At 39.9% G+C, this 26,100-nt stretch overlaps 1 protein-coding gene across 1 annotated transcript in view; it reads right to left on the bottom strand.

Annotated features, from left to right (window-relative positions):
- The window catches only part of zfpm1 (zinc finger protein, FOG family member 1), a 106,784-nt gene that overhangs the window by 13,418 nt on the left and 67,266 nt on the right, over positions 1-26,100 (bottom strand). Inside the window, exon 4 of the mRNA XM_042410998.1 lies at positions 12,074-12,207. Within this exon, the coding sequence (XP_042266932.1) occupies positions 12,074-12,207 (134 nt within the window). The remainder of the gene's footprint in view (positions 1-12,073; positions 12,208-26,100) is intronic.

Raw genomic sequence — 26,100 nt, 5'->3', positions numbered from 1 at the left:
TGATATTAACCCCCCGCTCCCGCTCCCACATACCCACCCCACACACACACACACACACACACACACACACACACACACACACACACCATTCCCACCCCCAACGCCCTGTCCTCACTATAGCTGCTGTAACATTCACATGTGTGTGTGTCAATGCAAACACACCAACTGAACTCCAGAGCCACCTTCTTTTGCCAAAGTGAGTTCACATATAACATTCACACACACACACACACACACACACAGAAACACACACACACACACACACACCTCTCCCTCCACCAACCCCCCCCCCCCCCCCACCTCCAGCGCAGCCTGCGACGCCCTCTCCTTATCAGGCCTAAAAACGCCCTCCTCCTACGCCGATAAAACTTGAATGCAAATGATGCCAGGCTGATTTCATTTCTTCATTTTCTTCCTCCATTCCCTCGTTCAGTATCAGAATGGCTCCGCACTCTCCCTCCCTCCCTCTCCCTCTACCTCTCTGGGGAGCCAAACACTGGTGATGATGACGACGATGATGATGATGATGATGATGATGATGGCGACGGGCAGCAGAGAACTTTCCCTAACCTCAGTGTCTAACCCTCATCTCACGTCGCCTTGCGCTATATACACACACACACACTTCAATTAAAGAGGAGGAAATAGAAAAAAAAAAAATATCCCTCTGCCAACCTCCTCCCCCTCACCACCACCCTACCCTGCAGATGAGCAGATTAAGATTTCTCTGTACAGCTGTCAACGGCCACAGTTTTACTGCTACCACAGGGGAATAAGTATGTTTGTATATGCAAATCACTACTGGTACATCTAGCACATCTATGTCTCAATGGTGTATACTGTTTCACATTGTCTAATATGGTTTACACTGACCTGTAATACTCTGAACAGGACGGTCCCACAGTCATTAAATGTAAAACATGTAGATCTGTTCCAAGGAAGTAAACAAGACTACACTGTGTATAGGAAGCTTTGAAAATGAAAGAGACTAGTTCCCACACAAGTAGTCATTGTTATTAGGTTCTGTGACACATCCAGTGTCTTAAAAGTTTTTAAAAGGCTATTACAAGATTGTCTTTTTCTATGGAGCTAAGATCTGGTGCTCCTTGTTAGTGGTGAAACAATTAGTGGATTGGGCTGGGTATTATGACACAGATACCAAATCTATAGTTTTTTGATACCTTACTTTATCAAAAAATAAATGTTTTCTTCTCTAAATTCATTTCTTTTTAAACAAGCTTATTTATAGCACCTGATGACCTTCTGAAATGTCTCAACACAAATTTAGACTCTCTAACACTTGACTAAAATTGGCAACATTTTGACTTAGATCAGGAACAATATGATCAAAGAATAACAAAAATAAGATCACAAAGCCGGCCATATATTTGATGCACTACGTTTAGTAGCCTTTGATACTTCACATTCAATATTCAGCTTTATTAGTAGATTGCAGATCTACCAACCAACCAGACTGACTGATACTGTTTTGTAAGGCTAATTATCAATACCAATGTCAATATTTGAGAGATTTAACAAATGTGATAAAGATATATTGGCCTGTATTTATGTTTTTTTTACATAAACACAAAGTCTTGAGTTGGCTTTTTGAAAGAATTATGGTCAAGACATGATATCTTGACTGATGTACGTCAACAGCAGTACATCTTTAGATTAAATGTGTATGTGAATGTGTGAATTAGTTTATGTATGACCAAGCGGTAGATATGCTCTGCTCTCTGTTTTATCATTATTATTGTATTAATCATTTTATATTTTCAAATTTCTAATTTTATAACATAAATACATAAATTTGTTGAAAAAATAATCTGGAGATTGATCAATAAAAAAAAAGTCCAATTTTCATTGATGGAAAAAAGCTACAGAAATATCAATGAGCAGCAGTCAAGTGAAGCACAACACCTAAATGTTGCACTAAGTAATATTTGTACAATAAGGGAAGAACATAAACAGAAGTCAGAAGATTTTGCAGTTCATGGCACCTGTCAGAAAGGCTTTCTTTCACTATCAAACCTCTCCGGCATAAAGCATTTCAAATGTTTTGAGCTTCTCTAGCTGGGAATTCAATAAGCCATCCTGCTCCTCTCCTGACCTTTTCAACCATCGTTCATTCATTCACCCCTCTCACAAAATCATTCATTCAATCATCCATTTCACCCTCTTCCTCCCTTCTCCTGTTTCACTGTCTCTCCTGCGCCGCCTCCTTCCTTTTATACACCTCTTTTCTTTCTTTCTTAATCTCTGATTCTCTTCCTCTCCCCAACTCTCATTCCTACCCTTCTGTCCGCCCACCCCTCCTTCTCCATCCTATCTCTCTCTCTTTTCTCTCTCCCTCTCTCCTTCTATCTCTCGACTACAGGAAATGGTTTCTTTCCCCATCCAGGGGGTTGGAGGGGTGTACTCACTGTCCCAAACAAAGAGGTCACTGTGTGAATCCTCCAAAAATACAAAGAAGAAAAGGAAGGCAGATAAAAATCAGAAACCTACTCTCATCCGCCTCTCTCATACAAACACACACACACACACACACACACACACACATACACACACACTTTACCTCTGTTGCACTCATGCTTTGAGTTTTTCTTTCATTTCTCTAACATTCAACAGAGACACAAGATACTTTTAACACTTTACATTCTGCTCACGAGGTACAAATATTGTAAATACAGTACATGGAAGAGTGAGAGCTTATTCCCTTGTGCAGGCATGCAGGCACAGCCGCACATATCGGCACACACCTCCGAGAAGAAGAAGAAGAAGAAGAAGATGAAAAAAGAAAAAAAAATAGAGGGAGCCAGGTTTGATGAGCTGCATGCAAATGACATGTAAAAATATAAAACTGCGATACTTAAAACGGGGGCCGAGATAAGAGATTTGAAAATGAGGCACTCTTGGAAAGCGGGCTCCTGAACTGCCGGAGATGAGGCTCAGAGATAGAGAGGATAGAGGTTTTCCCTCTCCTCTTCTCCTCTCTTACACCTCCTCCTCCTCCTCTTTCCTTCCTCCTCCACCCTGCAGAAGCCGGTGCAGATGACAGGGAGATGCAGATACCAGCCAGTCATTCCTACTGAGTGATGAACACCTCCCCCCCTCTCCTGTCTAACCCTCCTCTTTCACGTTTGTCTCACCTCTCTTCCAGCTCTCTTTCTTTCTCATATTTCTTTTTGTCTCACATGTTTTGTTTCAGTTGATGGACCTTTCCCTCTTTTCTCTTCGGGTCTCTTTTGTTCCTCTTTCTCTCTGGCCTGGCTGGCCGGATTTCTGTCGATCAGTATTTTATCTTTCTTGGCCGTTTTCTCTCTCCTCTTTCCAATCATTCCTCCTCTCTCTCTCTCTCTCTCTCTTCCTCTGTCTCTCTCTCTCTCTCTCTGGGTGATAGGCTCCTCTGTCAGGGCCAGATTGACTGAGAGACAGACAGCTACTGTCATGATGTGGGCAAGTTATACGACAGGTGAAGGTAGAGGTATAGCCTATATAGAGCGCACAGATTAAATCACCGCAGATAAAGGCTAGCTCTCCTTAGGGGCAACATTATGAGGCAATACGTCCATCAGCAGAGGGATGATGAGGCTTTTGCTGCTAGAAAAGAATTTGAGTCCATGTTTAAAGTCAAATGGCATCTTCAGATTCTGTATTGGTGAGCATGGTATAATTTTGAGTAGGATTTGATCAAATCGTTCAGGGTTTGATTTGATTGCTACAAAGTGGGCATGACTAAAGGCTGGAAAACAAATTAGTTATTACAAAATGTCTTACGACCATCGCTGAAGGTAAAAATGTTTATGTGTTTTTATATGATAACTGATGGAAGTAGTTTTAATGTAAGAATGAAAAAGAGATCTTAACGGACCAGTGTGTAGGATTTAGTGGCATCTAGCAGTGAGGTTGCAGATTTCAACAAACTGAATACCCCTCTCCTCCCCTTCCAAGCCTGTAGGAGAACATACTGTGGCCGTGAAACACACAAAAAATGTGAAAGGACCTCTCTAGAGCCAGAGTTTGGTTTGTCTGTTCTGGGCTACTGTAGAAAAATGGCGGTGCAACATGGCGGCCTCAGTGGGAGAGGACCTGCTTCCTATAGATATAAAGAACTCATTCTAAGGTAAGGAAAACACAACGATTCTTATTGTCAGGTGATTTTACACTAATTAAAACATACTTATGAATATTACATTCCATTTCTGCCAAGTCTGTTCTGCTAGATGCCACTAAACTCTACACACTGGTCCTTTAAAGGAGGGGTTCAAACATAGCATATTTTCTCACCTTCATACACCTGGCCAATCACTGTGTGAAGTGTTTATCAGATTGTCAGTTTCAGAAACAAAAATTTTTGGAAAAATTATTGAGCATCAAGCCTAGCAAGTGCACCATAGGAATCAAACACTGTATAATGGGCTTTTCTTTTTAATATAATGCTCATAGGTAAAACAATCTCTGCAAGGTTTCTGCATATGCACATGTATCATCTTAGTAACCTTAACTTTAACTCATCCAACACCTAAACCATCTCCATGACAACTGAGAACCATCTGCTCAGGCAGACAACAAAGATTCAGACAGTAAGTAAGTTGGACCTGTTGTGTCCAGAAGCCAAAACTTGGGTAAATTTGGGTGAAGTCTAAAATATTTAGAGTTACGTTTAGAGGTAGAGGGGGGCGGGAGTGGGGTTATTTGTTTCTCTTTTTAAACTTAAAAGTTAAGGAATGTAGAGCTGCAACAATTAGTAGAATAACTGATTAGATGATTCTTGATTAATCATTTGAGCTATTTTTAAGAAAATTGCCAAAAATCTCTAGTTCCAGCTTCTTAAATGTGATTATTTTCTGGTTTCTTTCATCCTCTATAGTAGTAAACTGAATATCTTTAGGTTGTGTGGACTGTTGGTTGTGTATCTTGGGCTTCTGGAAACAGTGATAGACATTTTTTTTTACCATTTTATAGACCAAGCTAATTAAGAAAACAATCAACAGCACTCTGTCAGTCATTTTGAAGGGGAAAGACACAGATGTAGCAGACACAGATTTCCTCATGTGCTCTGTCAATGACTCTAAATACTGCTGTTCCCAGGGGTTAACCCTAACCCTAGCCCGAAAATAATATTTCTTTCTCCAGATGACATTAATTACATATTAATGTTTGGAGAAGAATTAATTTAACATTTTGCTGTGATGGTTGTTTATTACCGTAGTTTATTCTTGGGGTCTTGGGAGTTAATGTGATGGAAGGGTCCAAATCCAATTTGATTGTATACATTTATACATGCGTGTCCAAGTGCAAGGAGTAAACAAATTTATTTTTAAAAAAAAAGAAAGGAGATTAAAAGGAGATTTTATATAAAAATACTCAAAAAGGCTTTTTTTGGACATTTATATGATGGCAGAACAATTCATGCAGGTACAGAAGACAGAACTTGGAAAATGTGTTTTATGTCACCGTCTTTAAAAGGGGAAACTTTTTCCTCAGTTCTTTTAGACAACACTGATGTATCGCGTTCTTCTGGGGGGCATTACAGACGGTGTCTCAACACTCACCGTAATCATCGATTTGTTCTGAAGGAGCATCATTTTAATTAACATTCTAATTTGATGGGCGGAGGAAACAGAGAAACAGAGAGGCAGAGAAACACTGTTGATGAGTCCAGATAAAATATAAAGATCGGAATCAGGATGTAAACAAACTGGCTCAGTCAACACACACAAAAAAAAAAGAAAACAGCTCGAGAGAGAATAAGGAGGAGACGGTGATCACCTTCACTCGTCCTTCCAGGGGGAGTGAGGGAACGAGGAAGTGGAGAGGAGAGTAGAGGAGGTAGAGGGGAGGAGAGATAGAGAGTGAGAAGAGACTACCCAAAAAGTGTTTGAAAAGCCGTGGGTGGCGCGCCTTATCGCCCCAGTTCTCCTGGAGAGATTATTGGGGGATTAGTGCGAATGCTTGTTTCTAAAACATGATGAAAAGACGTTCGGCGCGTGATAACGCTTTGAACTCCCCTACTCTGCTCCTTCTAGGATCGTGCCTTCAGGCTGCCTTTCCAGGAAAGACAGGATTGGGGTGGGGTGAACTGCTGGGTGCTACTGAAGGAGGGAGAACAATAGCAACGATGTTGTAAGTGGAGTTTCTCCTGTGGTAGTGTTAAGACTTTGCTTTGGACATCTGTCCTTTGGTAAGATGCAACAGATGCAACAAACTCAATGTTTGCCAACATTTCAGCATCATCCCTATTTCACCTACACCGCATCCTTCATCTCAGCTGAAATTTCACAACAATCCTGCAACTTCGGTCCAATCACATGCACTCGCCCTATCAGTTAATTAAAGCAGGATCCAATCAGAAGGAGAGGAGATATAATATCAGATTTGTTATATGCGATCCAATCAGAGGAGCAGCGGTGGCGTGCTCACTCCTGGGTTGCCATGGGAGGCTCACCGAGGAGGACCTGGTTGCTCACTCAACCAAAAACTGTGAGGAATCAGCAGCCAGCTGATCAGTTGATCAGTAAACATTATTATACCCTGTTCTAAAGTCCAACAGCCATATCAGCCAGAATATATTTAAATAGATAAATGGTTTTACGCCTCTTTCTCAAGAGATGCAAATGGCAGGATTTCCATATGACACAGGCCAGTTAACACGCTGCTAATCTAATGAAGGAGATCTGTTGAAGGGAGAGTGAGGACTGGATCTCATGTGCCTCTCTCTCTCTCTCTCTCTCTCTCTCTCTCTCTCTGCCCCACCCTGATTTCTCAGAACTGACAAACTTCCCCCCACCCACACCACAACACACACACACACACACACACACACACACGCTATGACAACATCAAAGACATATAAGTGTATAATATTTCAGATGAAAAAATAAAAGCCATTGAGCTTCATATATCTCTGTGGGCATGTGTATGTGTTGCATGAGCGGGTGTACACTTGTGCATATCCAAAATGCTTCCCGAGCTAGTTGTGTTGCTGAGTAGGCCTCATATTAAACTGATAGCTTATCTGTCCGGGCCAAATAAGAAGCAAATTTGTCGAGAGAGAAGTTGAGAGAGAGAGAGGGCGATGCTGGAAGGGGCAGCGCTGCCAAGTGGGCCATACCAATCTCTCCCATAGATTTGGGGGGGGGGCGGGGGGGGGGCAAGCCTGAGGACTGAGGAAGACAGGTGGTATGAATAAGATTGAAGTGAGGAAGGAGAGACAGCTGGGAAAGATCTAGGGGCAAAAAATACAAAAAAATACATTTCCACATATTGAAGTGAGGGAATGTTGAAAGCGTGCTCAAAGCAGAAGATGGACCTTAGAAGGAAATCAACATAGGATGACCGATGTCCAGGCACAAAGAACATCTTTAGCTGGAGATAATAAAAATGGATATTAATGGATAGTTTCTTTCAAAGGTACTTTTGTATGGGCTTGAGGTATGCACTGTAAACCCATTACATCAGACTTTTTCCACTTTCTATTAGATATTCTGTTTGGATCATTTCACACAAACTTAAAGCTCCCTTCCACTTAAAAATGTGTTTTTCATTTTTGTTCCATCAGTTGGATGTTTTTTTCTTCTCTGTGCAGAAAGATGATGGTGATGGTGGAAATTTGAAGCCTCCAGTGTACAAACATAGAGAATGGACTTCTGAGCAATATTTGCATATTCGCATATTTGCATATTCATAGATTCTGTGTTTTTCAATGAGGGAGCATGTGTCATTTTAAGATTTTGAAAACCATGTCAGAGTATTGTCTTATAACATGTCCGGAGGGGATATTTAAAATTATTTTGAATTTTCTCCTATTTGTTTTTTCATCAGTCCCTGTTGATCTAGCTGATGGTTTATGTTGTTATGATGTTATTAACATATTATATCTACTGTATGATCAATAGGAGTCATCACAGAGTGGAGGGGTTATGGGTGAAGGAGTTAAGTCCTTCACTGTCGTTTGAGAATGTGTGTAATAATTCTAAAATGAAGTATAAAATGAGGTGATTCAATATCAATATGTTAAAAGGAAGAGATCTAAATGACTCTGATTATGGTCTCACTCAGTGGTTTGATGAGTGTGAAAGTGATGTCAGCTGTATGACAGGAAAGCCATTTTAACACATGTAATAGATGCTCAGTGTTTGTCCAGATAGCATCATAGATGTGTTTATGCATTCAACTCAATGATCATTTCTGAGGCCGATTCAATTCGACTTTTATGTGCTTATGTGTTAATTCTCAATGTATGTGCACTGGAGGCTTCAAGTTTCCACATCACACTTGTGTAAATAGCATAGTGGACCATGATTGGCTCTAAGCTACTTGTGATGTCACAAATGCTCCTCATAGGCCCGCCCCTAAAAACCAGATTTTCAGTGAACACTGAGAAACTTTCTACTTTCAGCAGATGAAGGTGAAAACAGGCTTCTAGTGTCAAACTCTGCACAGACATCATTCAGCACAGTGAAGCTCAAACATCTAACTGTAGGAACAGGAAGAAAAACATATTTTTGAGTGGAGGGGGACTTTAATGTTTGTATGTATTGTATAATTTCCTGTTAGTATAAAAGTACGTAATCATGTGCAGATATTGTACAAAGCACTATCCTTAAAAATGCTGTCATTGAAGGTATTCTGGGACTTAGGCTTGAAAGATTAGTATAGTGTGTACTGTATACAGTCAGTATTTAGTATAGAAGTGACACAGCATCTACCTGGGATAAACCCTAACCCCCTACTGCTCCAGTAGGACATGACACTGGCCAGCAGATCCTGAAACTGCATGTGCAAATAAATTTGTGTTTTGCTAAAGTACCTCTTTTTGTATTTAAACAATATTTTTTTTTTATTTTGAAGTAACAGTGCCTACTAGTGTATTCAAATAAAAATCTTGGTAAAGTGAGCTCATCCTTAACATCTGCTGTGTTTTTGGAACCCTTCAAATAACCAATCAAGGAGCAATCATGCAGCGTGAGGCTCTGGCTTTAGCAGCGTGCCAGGAGATGAGTAGATTTCTCCTCTCCAACACATTGAGGAGGATAGCCCTGACCCCTGCTGACCCACGAGGGAGGGAGGGAGGGAGGGATGGAGGGATGGATAGAGGAGAGGGAGGATGTGGAGTGACAGGGGGAGAAACACAGAAGGAGGAATGTGAGATTACAGCCACTATCTCCAGCAGATACTGAAGGTCCGTCTCCTCAATCCTTCAGCCCACAGATGGGGGATGGTGGGGGGGGGGGGGAAGAAAATGAGGAAGAAGAGAGAAAATGGGTATTAAGAATCAGAATGAGATGCTTTCCATATGAATGCAAAGCCTTTAAAAGAACAGATGGACTTTACAGTTTAGAGGAGGAACAGGACGGTATAGGCAGCGGAAGGGAGGGGAAGAACAAAAGGTGATGGGTGAGTGTGTGTGTGTGTGCGCGCGAGCGGGTGCTCGTGCATTGACTCACACTCACACACAAATACACATGCAGACATCTATCTGTACACTCAGAACCTCACTGATAATAAACGAAATCTTAGAAATGAGAGCCTATCAAGCAGGAATCAATCACTGGGGTTTGTTGTCCAGGAGGATGGCGCCATGCGGAGATAAAAGACAGGCGGACGTCTGGGTAGGGCTGGGAGGAGAGGAGGAGAAGAAGAGGGGAGAGGATGGAACGGAAAAGGAGAGGAGAGGAGAAGGGAGGGGAGGGGAGGAGAGGAGAGGAAAGGAGAGGAGAGGAGAGGAGAGGAGAGGAGAGGAGAGGAGAGGAGAGGAGAGGAGGGGAGAGGAAAAGAAAGGAAAGGAAAAGAAAGGAAAGGAAAGGAAAAGTTGGGAGAGGAGAGGAGAAGAGAGGAGAGGAGAGGAGAGGAGAGGAGAGGAAAGGAGAGGAGAGGAGAGGAGAGGAGGTATGTGAGGCATGAATTCTGCATGAAACTAGGCTTTGCTGGACTGGTTGTGAACTCAATGTGAACTGGTCTAGATCCAGACATGAACTGATTGAACTGTGCTGAGCCGGACTAAAATTTACTGAACTACATTTGGCGTCTGGAGTCAAAAATAACTGAGGATAAGACAAAGAAAGCCAGGTATAGCAAGGTAGAATTACAGAAATTCGGTAGGAATGTGTGTGACTGACCCTGTGCGTGTGTGTGTGTGTGTGTGTGTGTGTGTGTGTTTGTGCATTTGTCCGAGTTTGTGCTCCGTGCCAGGAAGCCTCTCCCAGCATCAGTATCATATGATTAGATGGACTTGCACATGATGCACAAACCCAGCCTCTGATAGGACTCCATCCGGTCCCACACACTGTTCCCAAGGAACACACACACACACACACACACATAAAGATACACACAGCTGTTTTCATTTCCAACCACTGTCACACACGTACGTGATAAGGTGTTTACTCATTGTCTCTCTTTGTTATCCGACCATCCGACCTCTGACCTTTCCAACTGAAATCACGTCAGTCAGTTGAGGTCTCACTTCAGCATGGAGCTCAACATCAGCACGGTTTACTCTCCTCTCAGTGTTAGCATATACTGCTATAAGTCTAATAATATATTGTAATATAATCATATTATTATTATTATAAAGCTCACTCCAAGTACATTTATTGGTTTGTCTTTCTTTACTGCTGCAGGTTACAATTATTCTCACTATCAATTCATCTGCTGAATTTTTTTTCACCATTTAAAATAATGATTCCTTATTCATCCACTTAACCAACCTAAAAAGCTAGTATACATTTTATAATAATACAAATCAAAAATAACTAAAACTATACAACTATTTTCATGATTTATTAATCTGTAAACTAGTTTTTTGAACAATGAATACATCGTTTAGTCCAAATGCTATTTCACAGAGCCCAAAGTGACGTCTTCAGATGCTTGATACATGACATGAATTATCAAAAAGCATCCTAAACTTATCTTATAAATGATCTTATTGTCAGTTCAATTGTCAGCCTACAAGTGTTCTAAAATACTCAGTAATGTAAACTTGTGACCGCTCTTACTGATAGCATTTACAGTCCAAACAAGCTTTGTACATGGACTGCTTACATTGAGCAGTGTGCTCTGACTGTCAGCCTCACCTGTCACTGCACTGACTTTGAGATAATAACAATAATACTAATAATAATAATAATAATAATAATAATAATAATAATAGGTAGATAATCCTGGACCAAACGCTCAGCTCATCCACAGAGTCACAAGGTAGCTTCCTTTAATGACGGTTCTGTATCTAACAGGAATCTCACTACAAAGGCGCACCAGATTCATAATGGAGAATAATAATAATATATTACTATGCTTTAAAGATGTGTCATTTTCTGATTGGGTCATCTGTACAACTTAACGAGGATTGTTATGGTGATGCTTCCTTCTGATCTATCTCATGTTCAGTTCAGCAACAACTAGCCGCACAAGTGTTATTATCAGAAGGAGAGCACACATTATACATGTTTTAAAATCTTGACACTGGTTGTCTGTCAGTTTTTGTGCTGATTTGAAAATTCTTGATTTGAAAATTTATAAAACACTTTGTGGCCTTGCACTTCATCTGTCATGCTTGCAATATAAACTAGAAAGGCGCCTCTGGTCCTCTGGCACAAGCCTTTTAATTGAACTTTTGGTGAGGTAGGTTTTTACCATTCTTGCTCTGAGCTGTTGAAACAGCCTGCCTGAGGATCTGAGAGCTGCTCAAAGCATTGAAACCTACCTTTTCAGCTTGGCTTTTGGATAAAAAAAAATGTTATTATATATTTTTATTTCTTTTCTTGTTTAAGATGTTTTAATTTTCTTTTATCCATTTAAATTTTTAACTGTCTTTTATCAATTTTATTCTCATGAAATTAAGATTGTGGCTTAATTTGATTAATCCTACTAGACAAATATCTCTATTTTTTTTTTTTATTGTTGCTTAGATGTTGCTTTGGAATGCTTCAACTCCATTTAATTGCTAATTTATTGTATTAAAAACATACTTTTGTTTAAGGTTTACTTAAAGGTATAATAAGTGAACAGTTACAAATTAGTCTTGGTAACAATGGTGATAGAACCTCCATGTTAGAGCCCTTACCTCTGTCTCCTGATCATCTGTGCTGCCCTCTGATTGGAGCATTCCTGGGTAGGGGCCCCATGTTGTGTCTGGATGTAGGTCCCTGCGAGCCACCACCCTGCTCTCACTGCCTTCTTCATTCAACTCCAGGTCATCTGGTGGAGGGAAGAGAGGAAGTGAGAGTTAAATATATCAGCACTTTGAAGCGTGTAGCCGATCCGTATCATTAAACATCAGATATCAGTCAGGCAGCGTCATTGATGACAAATGTGATGAAGAAACTGTTTCACACTTTATATGTTCAAATATATCATTTCTGCTTCACGTTCAACTTTCCTGTAGAAGTATAATTTTACTAGTAAGGTTTTTATGGAGAGTTCAGAAATCTTGTCTTATTGGGAGCTTTCTTGGCATCAACATTTAAAAATACTGAGTACATACATAGAGTACATATTCAAAACATCAGTACTGGCCTTCAAAAATCCCTTCTGGTTCAAACACACCGATAGTACTGAGCAGAGACCATATGACAGGCAAAGAAAAAAAAAAACAACAATCAAAAGCAGCATATGGCTTGAACTTGACCCGAACCCTTGTAGCAGCAGCAGCGACTCGGACACAAAGCGGCAGCGGCTCAACAGCAGGGGGAGTTTGATACAAGCTGAGCACTTTCTGTCCTGGCCCGGTTCAAACAGGGGAAACTTCTTGTGCACTTCCTCAAAGTGATAACTGTAGAAGGATGGCAGTGACGGCTGTGGTCTGAGCCTGCTGCAGCCCAGATAGAGCCAGATAGCCGGCAGGCATGGGGGACTGAGCCATCTATTTAAAAACTTTAGACAGCTTGGTCTGCAGGAGAAGAGGCCGTTTGTAGTTTAGAGAACTCTCACTGCACATCTGAGGATTAATGAACAAGTTTGAGCAATACTGGTGAGTGTTGCAGCAGAAACTCCAGTGACTGACTGGATGGGATTAATGCCAACTGCTCTGCCTCAGGCTCTGCTTCTGGAGAAGCTTTCTCATTATGACCATCTACCTCTCTCTCTGATCAAAACACATACAGAATCTGCCTCCCCCTCTTCTCCTTACACTGCCTCCCCCTCCTCTCACCCACACCCCCCCCCCCCCCACCCGTCCTCATCTCGTCCATGGTTCAGCCAACTGTTTCGGGGGGTCGGTCTAAAGTGGCGGGCCTGATAAGAGTGTTTGTCTAACACTCTCCATGTCAAAACACTCATCTATCTTCTCTGTATCTATCCCCACCAGAGAACAACGGACAGACGCTGATAAAATGGCTTTCCCACAGCCAGTGGGGGGGTGGAGGTGGAGGTGTTGGGGAGGGGAGTGGGTTGGGGTTATGGAGGGGAGGAGGGAGCAGGAAGAAGCGTGGTTTGAGGGACGAAAGCGCACAGAGAAGACGTTAATTTAATAAAAAGGCATCCTTAAGAGCGAAACAGCAGTTAAAAAGATTGTTTCGCTGTCAGGACCGCTGTGGCAAAGTCACACAGGAAGTGGTACGTTTCTCTTAACTCACAGCTCAAAGCTGCATCGACACTCTGCACAATATAATGAACACCCAGGTCAAATGTTCAGACAACGATCACGTTTTAGGGAAAGAAGTGACCTGATAGTACATATTATTCGGATCAAGCGCTCAGGAACAGGTCATGGTATATCTCCCACTGTAGCCAGCCCTACTTTTTCATTCTCTTGCCCCGATGCACATGAGAGCGTGACACTGATGCCAGATGCAACAGGAGCTGACCTGAACTGCTGTGCTTGGGTCAGGTTGGGCTGAATTTTTTATTGAATGACTCAGGTTTTGGGTGGAGCTCAATTTCACAAATATTGTTGAGGGTAACCTACAGTATTAGTGCTTCTTTGTTAGAATACATCAAATTAAAAAACATATATCCAGGAAATCTCCTGACACATGAGAGCTGTTGGGTTCTGTTGGGGTTTGGACACAAATGTTCCAGATTTGAGTGTCAGATTTCAGTCCCAGGTCAAGCGCCAACCCAAACATGACACCTCAGACAGTCTAACCTGCTGCCTGCAGAGTCTGAAGTCCAGCGTCTGTCCAGCCAGTATCCTATCTCCTATCTCAGTTTGGCCACTCTGACCCTCCTTATCTCAGCACTCCATCAATGTCCAGTCTGCCTCTGTGCTATTGGCTGATCCTCGCCACATGGGAGTCTTATCAGCCTGACCAGCTCCGTTGACCCTCATTGTGAAACTGCAAGGATTTGACCTCAGTGAGCCAACACAGATATTAACTTATAAACAAGCACGACACAAGCATTAGTTTGTCAATTATTAAGGCTGGACACATGTTATCCTATTCCTTTCATGACCTATGGAGCTATATCCCTTCATGTCAGCATACCTTTAGGTACATCACACAGGTCATTAGTTGTTTTGGCCGAGGCAAGGCTGACCTGAATATCCACACTGAGTTTCAAAGGAGTCTTTTAGTGTGATCTTGATGTGCAGACAACTAATCTGGAGAATACACAAAGAATGCTATTGCAATAGTCCAGTCTGGATGTGGTATCAATCAGTGAGTGTATTTCCATCCACCTGTTTTTATGCACATTTTCAATTTGCGTCTAAAAAAAACCTGAGTGGAAATACTGGTAATTTTCAAAAAAGCTGAAATATCTTTAAAGCTTGGCTAAGGTGGAAAAGTTTGTGTACTGAGGAGACTGTAACCTTCATCAAAGTTTTACGTGAAACAAACATAAATGCCATATTTCCATCATGTTTTTCACATAGTTTTCATTTGTTTGAGGTTTGACTTTTAAAGACATCGTCTCGTTGTGTTCTCTTCTTCTGCGATGGTTTAATGGCACCGGACTGTAGAATTAGCGCCAACCAATCTTGATGCATCCAGCTTTTAATATTCACATATCAGATGTGAAGAAAAACACATATTAATTTGTATTTTCTAAATCTGTTTCTGTCAGCATTATCACGTTTTCTTCATCTGTTCTTCTTTTTCTTTTGATTTGACAACTTTCTCATCTTAGCCAAGTTCAATATTTTGTCTTTTTTCAGATTTCTGGCCTTGAAAGAAATCTGAGAAATCAAACAGGTGGATGGAAATATACATAATAATAAGCGAAAGGAAGGAAGAACAATGTGACCACCAAACATAGACTGTATAATGATATGAGCAGTATTCCATTAACAGTTTCCAGACTATTTGGATCAGCGCCAGTCAAGCTCTACATTACTAGTACTTTAATTAGCAGATAAAGCTGCACTGACACCAATACTATAACAACATACCCCTTGGATAGGATAAACTGTTTTAGGGTTAGTTACTGTCAATATCTGACTTACTTTCTATTTTATAACTAACACTCATCAAGAAAATGTACATATACAGTATGTGAATGCAAATGATGGAGTGTAACCAGTTAATTAAAGGCGGCATCAGTGACTGTAGATTAAGTCGTTGTCAGGGAGTCTGCTTAATAAAACGCTACCATCCAATGGTTGTGAAAAAGTGCTATCGGTGCACCTCCACTAATGAGTGCTGCTTGCTAATCCCAGCAGGTTAGCTGTGTTCACGGGGGTAACATGAGGCCTCCAACAATCCTAATCCCTGTTAATTACCCCTCCTGCTCACCGCAGACCTGCTGAAGAACCCAGTGCTCCTTATCAATATGGCTGCTACTACCCTCACTGCTCTGTATGATACTACCCCCATCAGCGCTATACACTGTATGTGTAGCGCGCACACACACACACACGACTCTTTCTGTTATTACTAGAAGACCCATTCCCAAAAATACAGGGCTAGATGGGCTTGTTATCAATATCAACCAGCTCCACAGTATCCACACTGCTTTACTCATTTAGCTCTGACACACACACACACACACACACACACACACACACACACACACACACACACACACACTCTCTCTCTCTCTCTCTCTCAAGCACACAAAACACACACATCCACAAGATGACACGTTGACACACTCCCTGTCACCACACACACACACACACACACACACACACACACACACACAAAGCCTTATCAATACGGACGCTTCAGCAGCCACTGGGGCGTCCAGGCCTCTTTGATGAACCAACACAATAAAACAATCAGTCCGTCATTAATGAAATGACTAACGCAATTAACCGATGAGTGGGGGTGTGTGTGAGAGAGAGAGAGGGACAGAGAGAGAGAGAGGAGACCAGAATAATGTTGATGATGATGTTACAGGATTTTCAGATCTGCACCTTTTCTTTGTGTCATTTGTTTTGCCAGTTTAAGGATTATTCCGTCCTTAAATGACTGATTCCTGTCAATAGAAATTACACAGAGCAGATTTACTGATTCGATCCATTACTGAAGGATTATTGGGTTCATGACTCTGACACTGACATAAAATATAAACATATATATTTAAATGACAGCTCGTGGAAAAATATGACACTATTGCTGATGTCATGGCTGGAGATTATCTATGAGGTTCACATATATCACACAAATGGAACTATTCAGTAGCAGGACAGTAAAGATTCACCCCCCCCACCCCCCCTCATCAAAAAGTCACATGGGTCAGGTGAACTGGCATGTGGTCTGTGAAATGGGTTGATTCTCAACTATTTTGTAAGACTTTAAAACTTTAAACAACTCCGAAAAGGCACTTCCTTTATCTCTGCAGTCACTCTGTGTGATTGAATAGAGCTAAAACTGTTAGTTTGTCCTCAGTGTCCCAGAACTTTGACAGATTCTTTATGGGTATACACTTAAATTTTTACCACTGTGGTACTTTCAAGGTACCAAATTAACTTTATTTGTATAGCACCTTTCATACAAAAAAAATGCAGCTCAAAGTGTTTTACAACAAAAGAAAGTATATCCACCAAGTGCTTCACACCAAAGATGACATAAAAGACATAAAATGAGCATAAAAACATGTAAACGTGCATAAGATGGGAAAAAAACCCTTTGATAATGCTAATAAACAAGATAAAGTGAAAATACGATACATAGAACGTGTACTTCAGTGGTTGTAATTTGATACTTAATAAGCAAAAACTCAGACAGTATTTCACCATGTGTACACAATCTGTAAATCAGCACCTAGGTCTCTGAAGCCATAAGCATAACAGAAACTCCCTTTTCCCAACAGACACAGACCACTGACCTCAGCACCCATGTAACATGAGATGGAAAATAAAACCCATTTGATAATAAAATATCAACTAAAATAAAAGTGAAACTAAAATACATAGAATGTGTAACATAAGATGGAAGATAAAAACCCACTGACAACTTAAATAGAATACATACTGAAGAATAATAATAATAAAGTAAAATAAAAAAGTTAAAACATAGAATACATAAGATGTATAAAATCAAGTAAAATTCAACATTTTAATAGAAGTGCAGTAGTGCATACATGTGAAGCTGACTGAGAGAAAAAAAATAAGAATCATTGTGTTATCATTACCTTAGAATGAGCCCTTTATATCTACATAGGGAGCGGGTCCCCTACCACAGAGCCCGCCATGTTGCACCACCATGTTTCTACAGTAGCCCAGAACAGACAAACCAAACACTGGCTCTAGAGAGGGCCTTTTGCGATATTTGCGAGTATCGCGGCCGCCGTAGGTTCTCCTACATACTTGGAAGGGGAGGGGGAGGGCAGGGGTATTCAGTTGGTTGCCATCTGCAACCCCACTGCTGGATGCCACTAAATCCTACACACTGTTAGGAGCTTTTTAAACTCAAAAGGCAAATATCCATAAAACATAACATGGGATTGTATATCAACACATTGTATACGATAAACCACTGATTCATTTGTGAATAATGCCAAGTTTGCAAAGTTGATGGATATCTTGATAAAGTTACTGGATGGACATGCTCAATTCTGTAAAAGGTCAGTGAATGTAACACTGCATCATAGCTTACTGATGAGTTGATCTTTCATGTTTCAGAGAGATAAAGCTTGAAAAGTAGCACATGAATGAAACACACGCCCAGAAAGATACGTCCGCTAAAAGTTAAGGAATTGGGTTGTAACCGTTTAAATTATAGTGAAAGGTCACTTTCATAATTAAGTCATAATTGCTAAATATTTATATTATCAACTAAAAGAATGATTGAAGATGTCCACTTAACATGCAGCCCTTTTGGAAATAACATGAGGGACAAAAATGTTATTCCATCCTTAATCATGCAGATTAATTGTTGCGTTCTAAGATGATACATCTCCAGGTAACTTGGAAGGAAAATTAATTAAACTTGCAGGTGGGCTGTTATCTCAACTGATATGTCATATTATTAATGAATGCTAGTAGGAACTGTCCAAAACTTTGGAAAGAATCCAAAACTAGACCCTCACCGAAAGACAGAAAAGATGATTTTCTGGCTCTAACTGTAGGCCTTTTAAGAATCTCTCACTTCTTGTTATTGGGTATCAGAAGTTTGTTTTCAGTCCAATCTTATTTATTGTAGTGAGAATGGTTTCCAAGGACTCGTTTTTATCTTTACAAATAGACATTTTTCTGGGAGAGCCCAGTTTTTGTTTTAGCTATATCTTTTGTGTGAGTTCTTCTTTGACAGCAAATTTAAGTTATGTGGAGTCCCACATGGAAGTAGCTTGGGCCCAGTTTTATTTTATTTTCTTAAAATCATTTTTCAGTATTTTGTCCAAAATGCTGTTATACTGTATGTATGTGAACGACTTAACTTTTTTCTATACTGTACATTACACAACATAGATATGAGATAAAATACTGTAGGTACTGAATAAATCTTGAAATTAGCATAAATTCAATGTTTTGCTTTAGGTAGTGTTCTTGCATTGCCTCTCAGTTGCTCTGTCAAGTCACTGTAGGTAACATTTTGTCTTTGTCAGATCACATTAATCCTACTGATGGTAGACATCATTGTAAAATGAATATTTTTAGGTGTTGGACTTTTGGTTGTACAAACCAAGCAAAATGAAGACAAAATATGACAGCTGACAGTTTTCTGACATTTTATAGACCAAAAGCTTGATTGAAACATATAACAGACTGATTAATCGATAATGAAAATTATCGTTGGTTGAAGCAGTAGTTCATTTGTCAAATAAAACAGAAAGAAAGACCATTTTGGCTTACCAGGCCTACGTTTATGTTTGAGGTAAGTAAAACTTTCTGTTTAGGTTTAATACACACAAGTTGTACAGCTGTCTGCAGAAATACCTGTTTTTAAGGCCTTTTTATTGAACACCTTTTCATTCCTGAAGTCAGACTTCAAGTTACATTACTAACCACTATGCATTATGTTCTTTATTCATTTTGAGAAGAATAAAACAAAGAATTCAGTCTAACACTGTGTAGCCTCAGTGTGCAGGGAGTTACATATGCAAAAACCAAGCATCGAGGCATTATATGTTGTCATCAAATGAGAACAAGCATCCTTAACAACAACCTGCCTGATTGGATATCAATGAGGAATGAGGGGGGAAAAAAAGAGAAAGGTGTAACCCAACACTGATGTTCTCCTCTATCCGGCCTAATTGATTTTTAAAAAAAAGACTATTGTTGATATCAAATGAGCACATCGCGGCGGAGCTATTGATTTTTTGACACCGTACAACAGGAAATCTTTATCTGCGTGCTACTCCGACCCCACACTAATAGGTGGGGTTTAACCTCTGCTGAATGACAAATCCCAACGCCTCTCTCTCCTGTTCTCCCTCTAGTTCTCATGGGAAACACAGGACAAATAATGCAGTTCTGGCATTATTAGGAAAGATGAGGGCCTGTATTGTATGTTTACATGATGTCAAATCCAATTCTATCTGTCAAGTATACAAGGGCTTTCTCCTGAAAACACTCAACACATTACAAATCCCCACACTTACATATTCAATTATGCACTTTATTTAATGATCACAGAAGGGATATGGGACCATGTAGCACCAAAGTGAAAGAAGATATTACAAAGTAATCCATACATATGTACTATATACACAGAAAAGTTCATATAAACACATGCAGTAATGTGTAAAAACTATTGACATTGCTACTATATATTATGAACTACTACATACTATAGACGTATAGACATTTGTAATTTCTTTCCTCAAATTAACAGTGGTACCCTTAAAGTACTTCATTTGTTCTCTTTATGAAAAAGATTGATTCCATTTGTCCTTGTCCCAGTTTTGATGTTACACTGGAGACCAATCAACACTCCTGCTGGTCAACATTGGTTGCCAGTTGCACAAATTGAATTCTGTAATGCTATGCAACAAAAACTGCTAAAAAAAAAAAAAAAGCCAAGCCATGGATGACCTAAATGAGCCACTTTAGTTCAGAACCTTTTGGACTGAGATACAAGGATGTACTACAGATTTTGGCTTTGATGACACAAGATTGTGTTTTATTTAACATCTTTTAAACATATATTCTGTTCTGGTAATTAATGTGCACAAATTATCAATAAGAGTGCACAATAATTATCAAATAACTTTACCTGGTGCTTAAAATGATGTAGATATCATAATAATAAATAGAGAATTAAATAATGAATAGTATAGTTGAAAGAGCAATCCACTGTGTTTGTAAAGCTGCATGAATTGATTTTTGGACACTGTTGGCAGAAGAACTCCAAATCCAGCTGGCCGACACACAGCCCTGATATAATATCATCTCATAAATTTGTTATGGTTGTGTTAGTTGCATCCTTTACACATCCAGCAGATACAGGAGAGCAGTGAGACTAGACCATACAGTTAATGTAAGACTATAAAAATTGTGGGGTAATTCTCAGTTGGTTTGTCACTATGAGCGACCCCTGTCACGTGACACAATTCCATGTAAAAAAAAAAAAAAAAAAAAAAAATATATATATATATATATATATATATATATATATATATATATATATATATATATATATATATATATATATATATATATATATAGATGAAACTGAAATGAAATTAAGGGTTTCAGGGATATAAGAGTTTGGAAAGTCGTAAAATGTGTTCATCCCAATTACGGTTCCCATTTGTCTCCTGAACACATCTGAACCTTTACTAAGCACTAAATCACTAAACATTTAATTTTGTGTTGTCCTTGTTATCATGGTTACCATTGTTAAAGCAGAAATTGCTCGATTTACCACCTTTGTTGCTATTTTTTGCTTTTACATGTCAAGCTCTTGAAAAGTCTAAAATTTTGATTTATGAATTCTGCAGATACCTGTCTTTTTACATTAATGACCACTCACATCATTTATAATGTTGGCTGATAAAAGCCCTCAATCTAACAACAAGCAAGACCTGATTACGTTTCCTTTTCTCTGTCTTGTCTTTCTCTCCATGATCCTCCATGCAGCACCCCTGGGTCCCTGGAGTCCGGCAGGCTCGGCTCAGCGGCAGATAGACATTTCTGGGATAGGCATCTACTGCTCAGGACCACGCAATCATTTCCATTTTACCCTCTGTTGCACAGGCAAGATAAGACACCTGCGTAGCCCTGCTAATCAGATGAGCTTCAACAGAACTTTATCATTGACATTTACCACTGTTTACCCAACTAATTTCTCTTAACTGCACTGCTGAACTTTTATCTACAAAATACATACACCACCAGAAAAGAGCAAGAAGCAAACATGCAAATTCACAAATATGCGAAGAAAGATAAAATGAGGGAAAAAAAACTAAAAGCATTTTTTTCCGTTCAGAGGACGAAGGGGGTGAAAACAGAACAAGTGACAAGGCTACTGTTGATGAGATGAGCCCTCTCTCCCCCTCCCCCCTTCCGCCTCCTCCTCCTCCTCCTCCCCCTCCTCCTCACTGAAGACAAACAAATGCAAAGAATACTGACATTCACATGCGAAAACTTCATTTTGGAGTTCAATCACCTGACTGGTCGTGGGCAGTTTCATTTATTGCTGATAAAAAAAAAGCACCTCTGTATGCTGGTGTGTGAGAAAGAGAGAGTCCGGCATAACCCAACCAGTCACAAGACAACATGCGTAGAAAACAGCACGCATCTAACACACTGGTATACAATCTTAAACCAGTTTGGTCAGTGTTAGTACTTTTTGTTACTGGGTTTGTAAAGAAGGTGGGTGATGCTATGACCTATTTGGGGTCCCACTAATGGCACAGCCCAAGAACAATGGTGTCAGTCTATCCAGTACCTTTGTCCAGAGAAAGATATCTCCACAGCTACTACAAGAGAATGAATCCTGTTTCTTTCACCCACACATTTCCTCTAGCACCAGGATTAAGTCTACATTATGTATAACTTAAATATCAAACTCTACTGCAGATTGCCATGACGTTTGCTGAGCACATTCAGACTGGGGAGCAAATGGATGAACCCTTAAGATTTTGAACTCTTGATGAACTTCATTCTAGTGTCACCCCCCGGTCACAATGTTAGCTTCATACACAAGATATGATGTAACACAGTAGGCAGAGGGTGGTGAAATTTGTTGAGTATGGTCCCAAGCTAATTAACACTTGATCATAATGGGCAATTGGCAAATGGCTCCCAGGCAAAAACAGCTGCCTCTATTAACCTCCGTTGATCCCACTCTACGTGCAAGGTGTACAGTTTGTGCCCAGATTTGCTATGTGGCAAATTTGATTAAACACGTTTATTTAGTAATAAGAAAAATACGATCATATATCTAACATAATGAAGGTCTTGAAGCCTGAACAGCCATTCACTCAGCCTGACATTGTGTCATCTGATATTTGACAAATCAGTAGAGGAGTATCCATCCAACCGACGTCATTTCCAGTCAGAGCTGAGGTACAGTAGTGGTTGCTAGCTTGCTAGCCATGTAGGAAGATGACATCCCAATTTTTAACACCACTTAAAAAGCTCTGATTGATCGACTTATTCTCCAGCCATTGGAAAACCATCTATTGGCACAACACTAGACGTATTTGAACTGCTGAGAAAATGTGAGCGTTGATTCAGAAGTCTGGGACCAGTCTTGTTACCTGCTTGGTAATCCCACTTTGATCCAGTGATCTTTCTTTTTGTGTCATCCTCAGGGCAAATTTTGCCTTTTTAGACCTGCTACTGGAAAGAGTGGCCAAATAATAAGTATGTCGTTCCTTCCATCTAGCTCTTTGATACTGTGGAATGTAATGAACAATACAACCTCTGGCAAGGCTTCAAACTGTTAGCTTTGTTCCTTGGAAATTTTTTGGGTTAGGACTGAGTTTCTGTTTGCAGAACATTTTCTTTGTCTGTTCAGCCATATGCAAATGATCACTGCTCATGCTAAAGTCATATTATGCAAATGAAGTTGGTATCTTCCAAAGTTAGTCTTTTTTGTACAAAATTAAAAATATGTTATTGTGTTTCTAGTGTGAAGCCTCATATTAGCTTCAGCATAACACTAGAATGGTTTTTTCTGGATTTTTGGCCTTCGCCATGGCCTAAATAGAGAAGGAATGACTACAGCAACTAATAACTCTCATGAATGTATCATATTAAACTGCAGTAGACTTTCTAAAACTATCCTGACAGTGTTATGAATTCCACAAATCTTACAACCCAGACAATGTCAAACACACCTATAGAAAGTATACTCTGTATTCTGTCTTTATGTTTAAAAGAAAACAGTCGAAAAATGTGATTTGTGCATTATTCATGTGTAGGTTCAAAGCAAAACATCACTGATTGGAGTCACAACGAAGAAAAAGGAATTCTTGGGTGAAATTCTATTGTGAAACTGTGTGTTTAAGAGAGAACAAGAAAATGAAAGTCCATACAAACCTCACTGAGAGTGAGTGTGTGTGTGTGTGTGTGTGTGTGTGAGGGCACGTACTTTACGAGCACAGCCGCTCTCTTATTCACACTCCTACCTCCATCTCTCCCAGCCTTCCCTCTCTCCTCTGCTGTAGCCTGTCACAAATTGAAAGTGGAGACCTTCCAGAAACTAACCCTGATAATCACACATAAATTAATTAGAAAATGTTTCTTGACATTCTCTACGCACAGACGGGGAGAGGAAAAAAGACTGAGGCAAAGCCACAAAATTAATTGTACGGTATGTGACTCCGATAATTAATTCAATCATTAATTCATGTCTGCTTTAACAACTCCTTCTGGCTCCCGCGAAAAAGGACGTTTCAATCAGGCCGGTATCGGCAGCGCCGGCCGGGGAGGGAGACGTAGGAAAAGTTAAAGAGTGATAGACTTGCTCGACACACTCAGGGTCATTTAGAGGTTCACCAATTAAACAGACAAGACCAAGAAGAGAGCAGTGAGTGAAGCGAACAAACAGAGGGAACATGAGGGCGGCTGTTAAACATAAGATTCTTTTTTTCTGACTTTGTAGTCAGCCTTCATATCTAGAAAGAGTACACAAATACTGTACATTAAACATCTGGCTGTTTAATAGTAACCACTGAAGGGTAAAGGAAGCTTTGGCTTGGAAACTGAGAAGATTTGAGGATTTTTTTTTTAAATTTCTGTTCAGACCTCCAACATATATCTGGGTTTATATTGCTGCTGGATTCAATAAAGTGACCCAAAGAGGGCCTACTGTTCTGAATATGTGAAAGAATTAATTTCCAAACACTCTCAGCTTCATCTAAAAAGCAATACAATTAAACAATACATATGAAATATAAGACTGGTTATACCTTTATGGTTATTTTTCCTCCATAAAACTACTGTAACCCAAATGTCTCTCTTTTAATTGTGAGTTACAGGTCAGATTGTTATGTTGAAAAACCAAAACTAGATTCAAAGTTGTAAGGAGAGAAGTGTGGGGGGAAAAATACAAGTGAAATATTATAGTGCAGGCTGTTAGCAGTTGATCTCATAGCCAAAAGGGCAATAACACATTTGACAAAATAATTCAAGTTTTCTACCACTGCTTTACAGTAGACGCACCATGTCCCCTCAGACTTGGCCAACAAGTGATTCTTGTCTAATAAGGGAAGGAAACTGGTGAGGCAAAGATACTGTAGAGGGCAGAAAGAGAGAGAGAGACAGAACATGATAAGACAGATACTGTGAGGATGGGGGAAAATGAGCAGAAAGCAGAGAAATGTGTGCATGTGCTTCCCCCCCCCTATGCATCTATTCTTACAGGGTGCAAGCATCATCTCAAGGGCAAAGAAAATGAGCAGAACTTGAGTTTTTGTTGGTTGTCACTGCTAAAAAGGGGTCAGTGTAGGGTTAGGACTTGACTTCATGATTACGATTGGAATTAGGATTATAGCTTTAACATTTTTGAAATGTAAAACTATAAATAGTCTGATGACAGTAAAATGCACAGAACATGCTGTATGTTTTATGGTAAAGGAGGCCAAACAGATAAGAAGGGAGAGAGTTAGACCTTCGGTTTCATGACACATATGGCGGTGTCGTATGTGCATGTGCAAAGGTGGGGCTAAATAAAAATAAAAACCTGGGTAGAGATCACTAACCTCACTACAACAGAACTTTATATGTAAAAGTCAGCCCACAACTGAGCTCCATCGGCCTCCAGACAAACTAATATTTACCTCCAGCTTCTGACAGGAATCTGAGAGACGCTCAATCAGCTTCAAATAAGGAAACATGCCCAGCACTGCCTTAGTATCTCATTTTATAAAGCAGTTCATTTAACCAATTCTACACTGTATGAAGAAGAAGAACAAGGCTATGATATACAATGTCATGAAGGTAGCAAAATATGTTTTATATTATTCAGCAGGACTGCTTCAAAACAAAAATAGTGTTGGGGAGAAATGAGAAATGAAACAACCACTATAATTTCAGACCGGGTGTACATTCCTATAATATCTCTAAAGGGGATGTAGAACATTTCTGATGTGATATGTGTTTAGTACTTAAAGTTAAGAGTACACAAATACTGCTCAGTAAACCATCTTGCTGTAATATGTTTGTTGAATGGTAACACCTGAAGGGTAAAGGAAGCTTTAACAAGGAAACTGAGAATAAATGATTCAGCCTCTTTTATTTCTGATCCCACTAACAACACTTATCTGGGTGTATATTCTCTGCTGTTGCATTAAATTAAGTGAACATAAGGGTGC

This window comes from Thunnus maccoyii, chromosome 5, assembly GCF_910596095.1.
Source record: "Thunnus maccoyii chromosome 5, fThuMac1.1, whole genome shotgun sequence".
Lineage (NCBI taxonomy): Eukaryota > Metazoa > Chordata > Actinopteri > Scombriformes > Scombridae > Thunnus > Thunnus maccoyii.
Note: the sequence above shows the minus strand (reverse complement) of the source record. Positions and strands in the feature narration are given on the sequence as shown.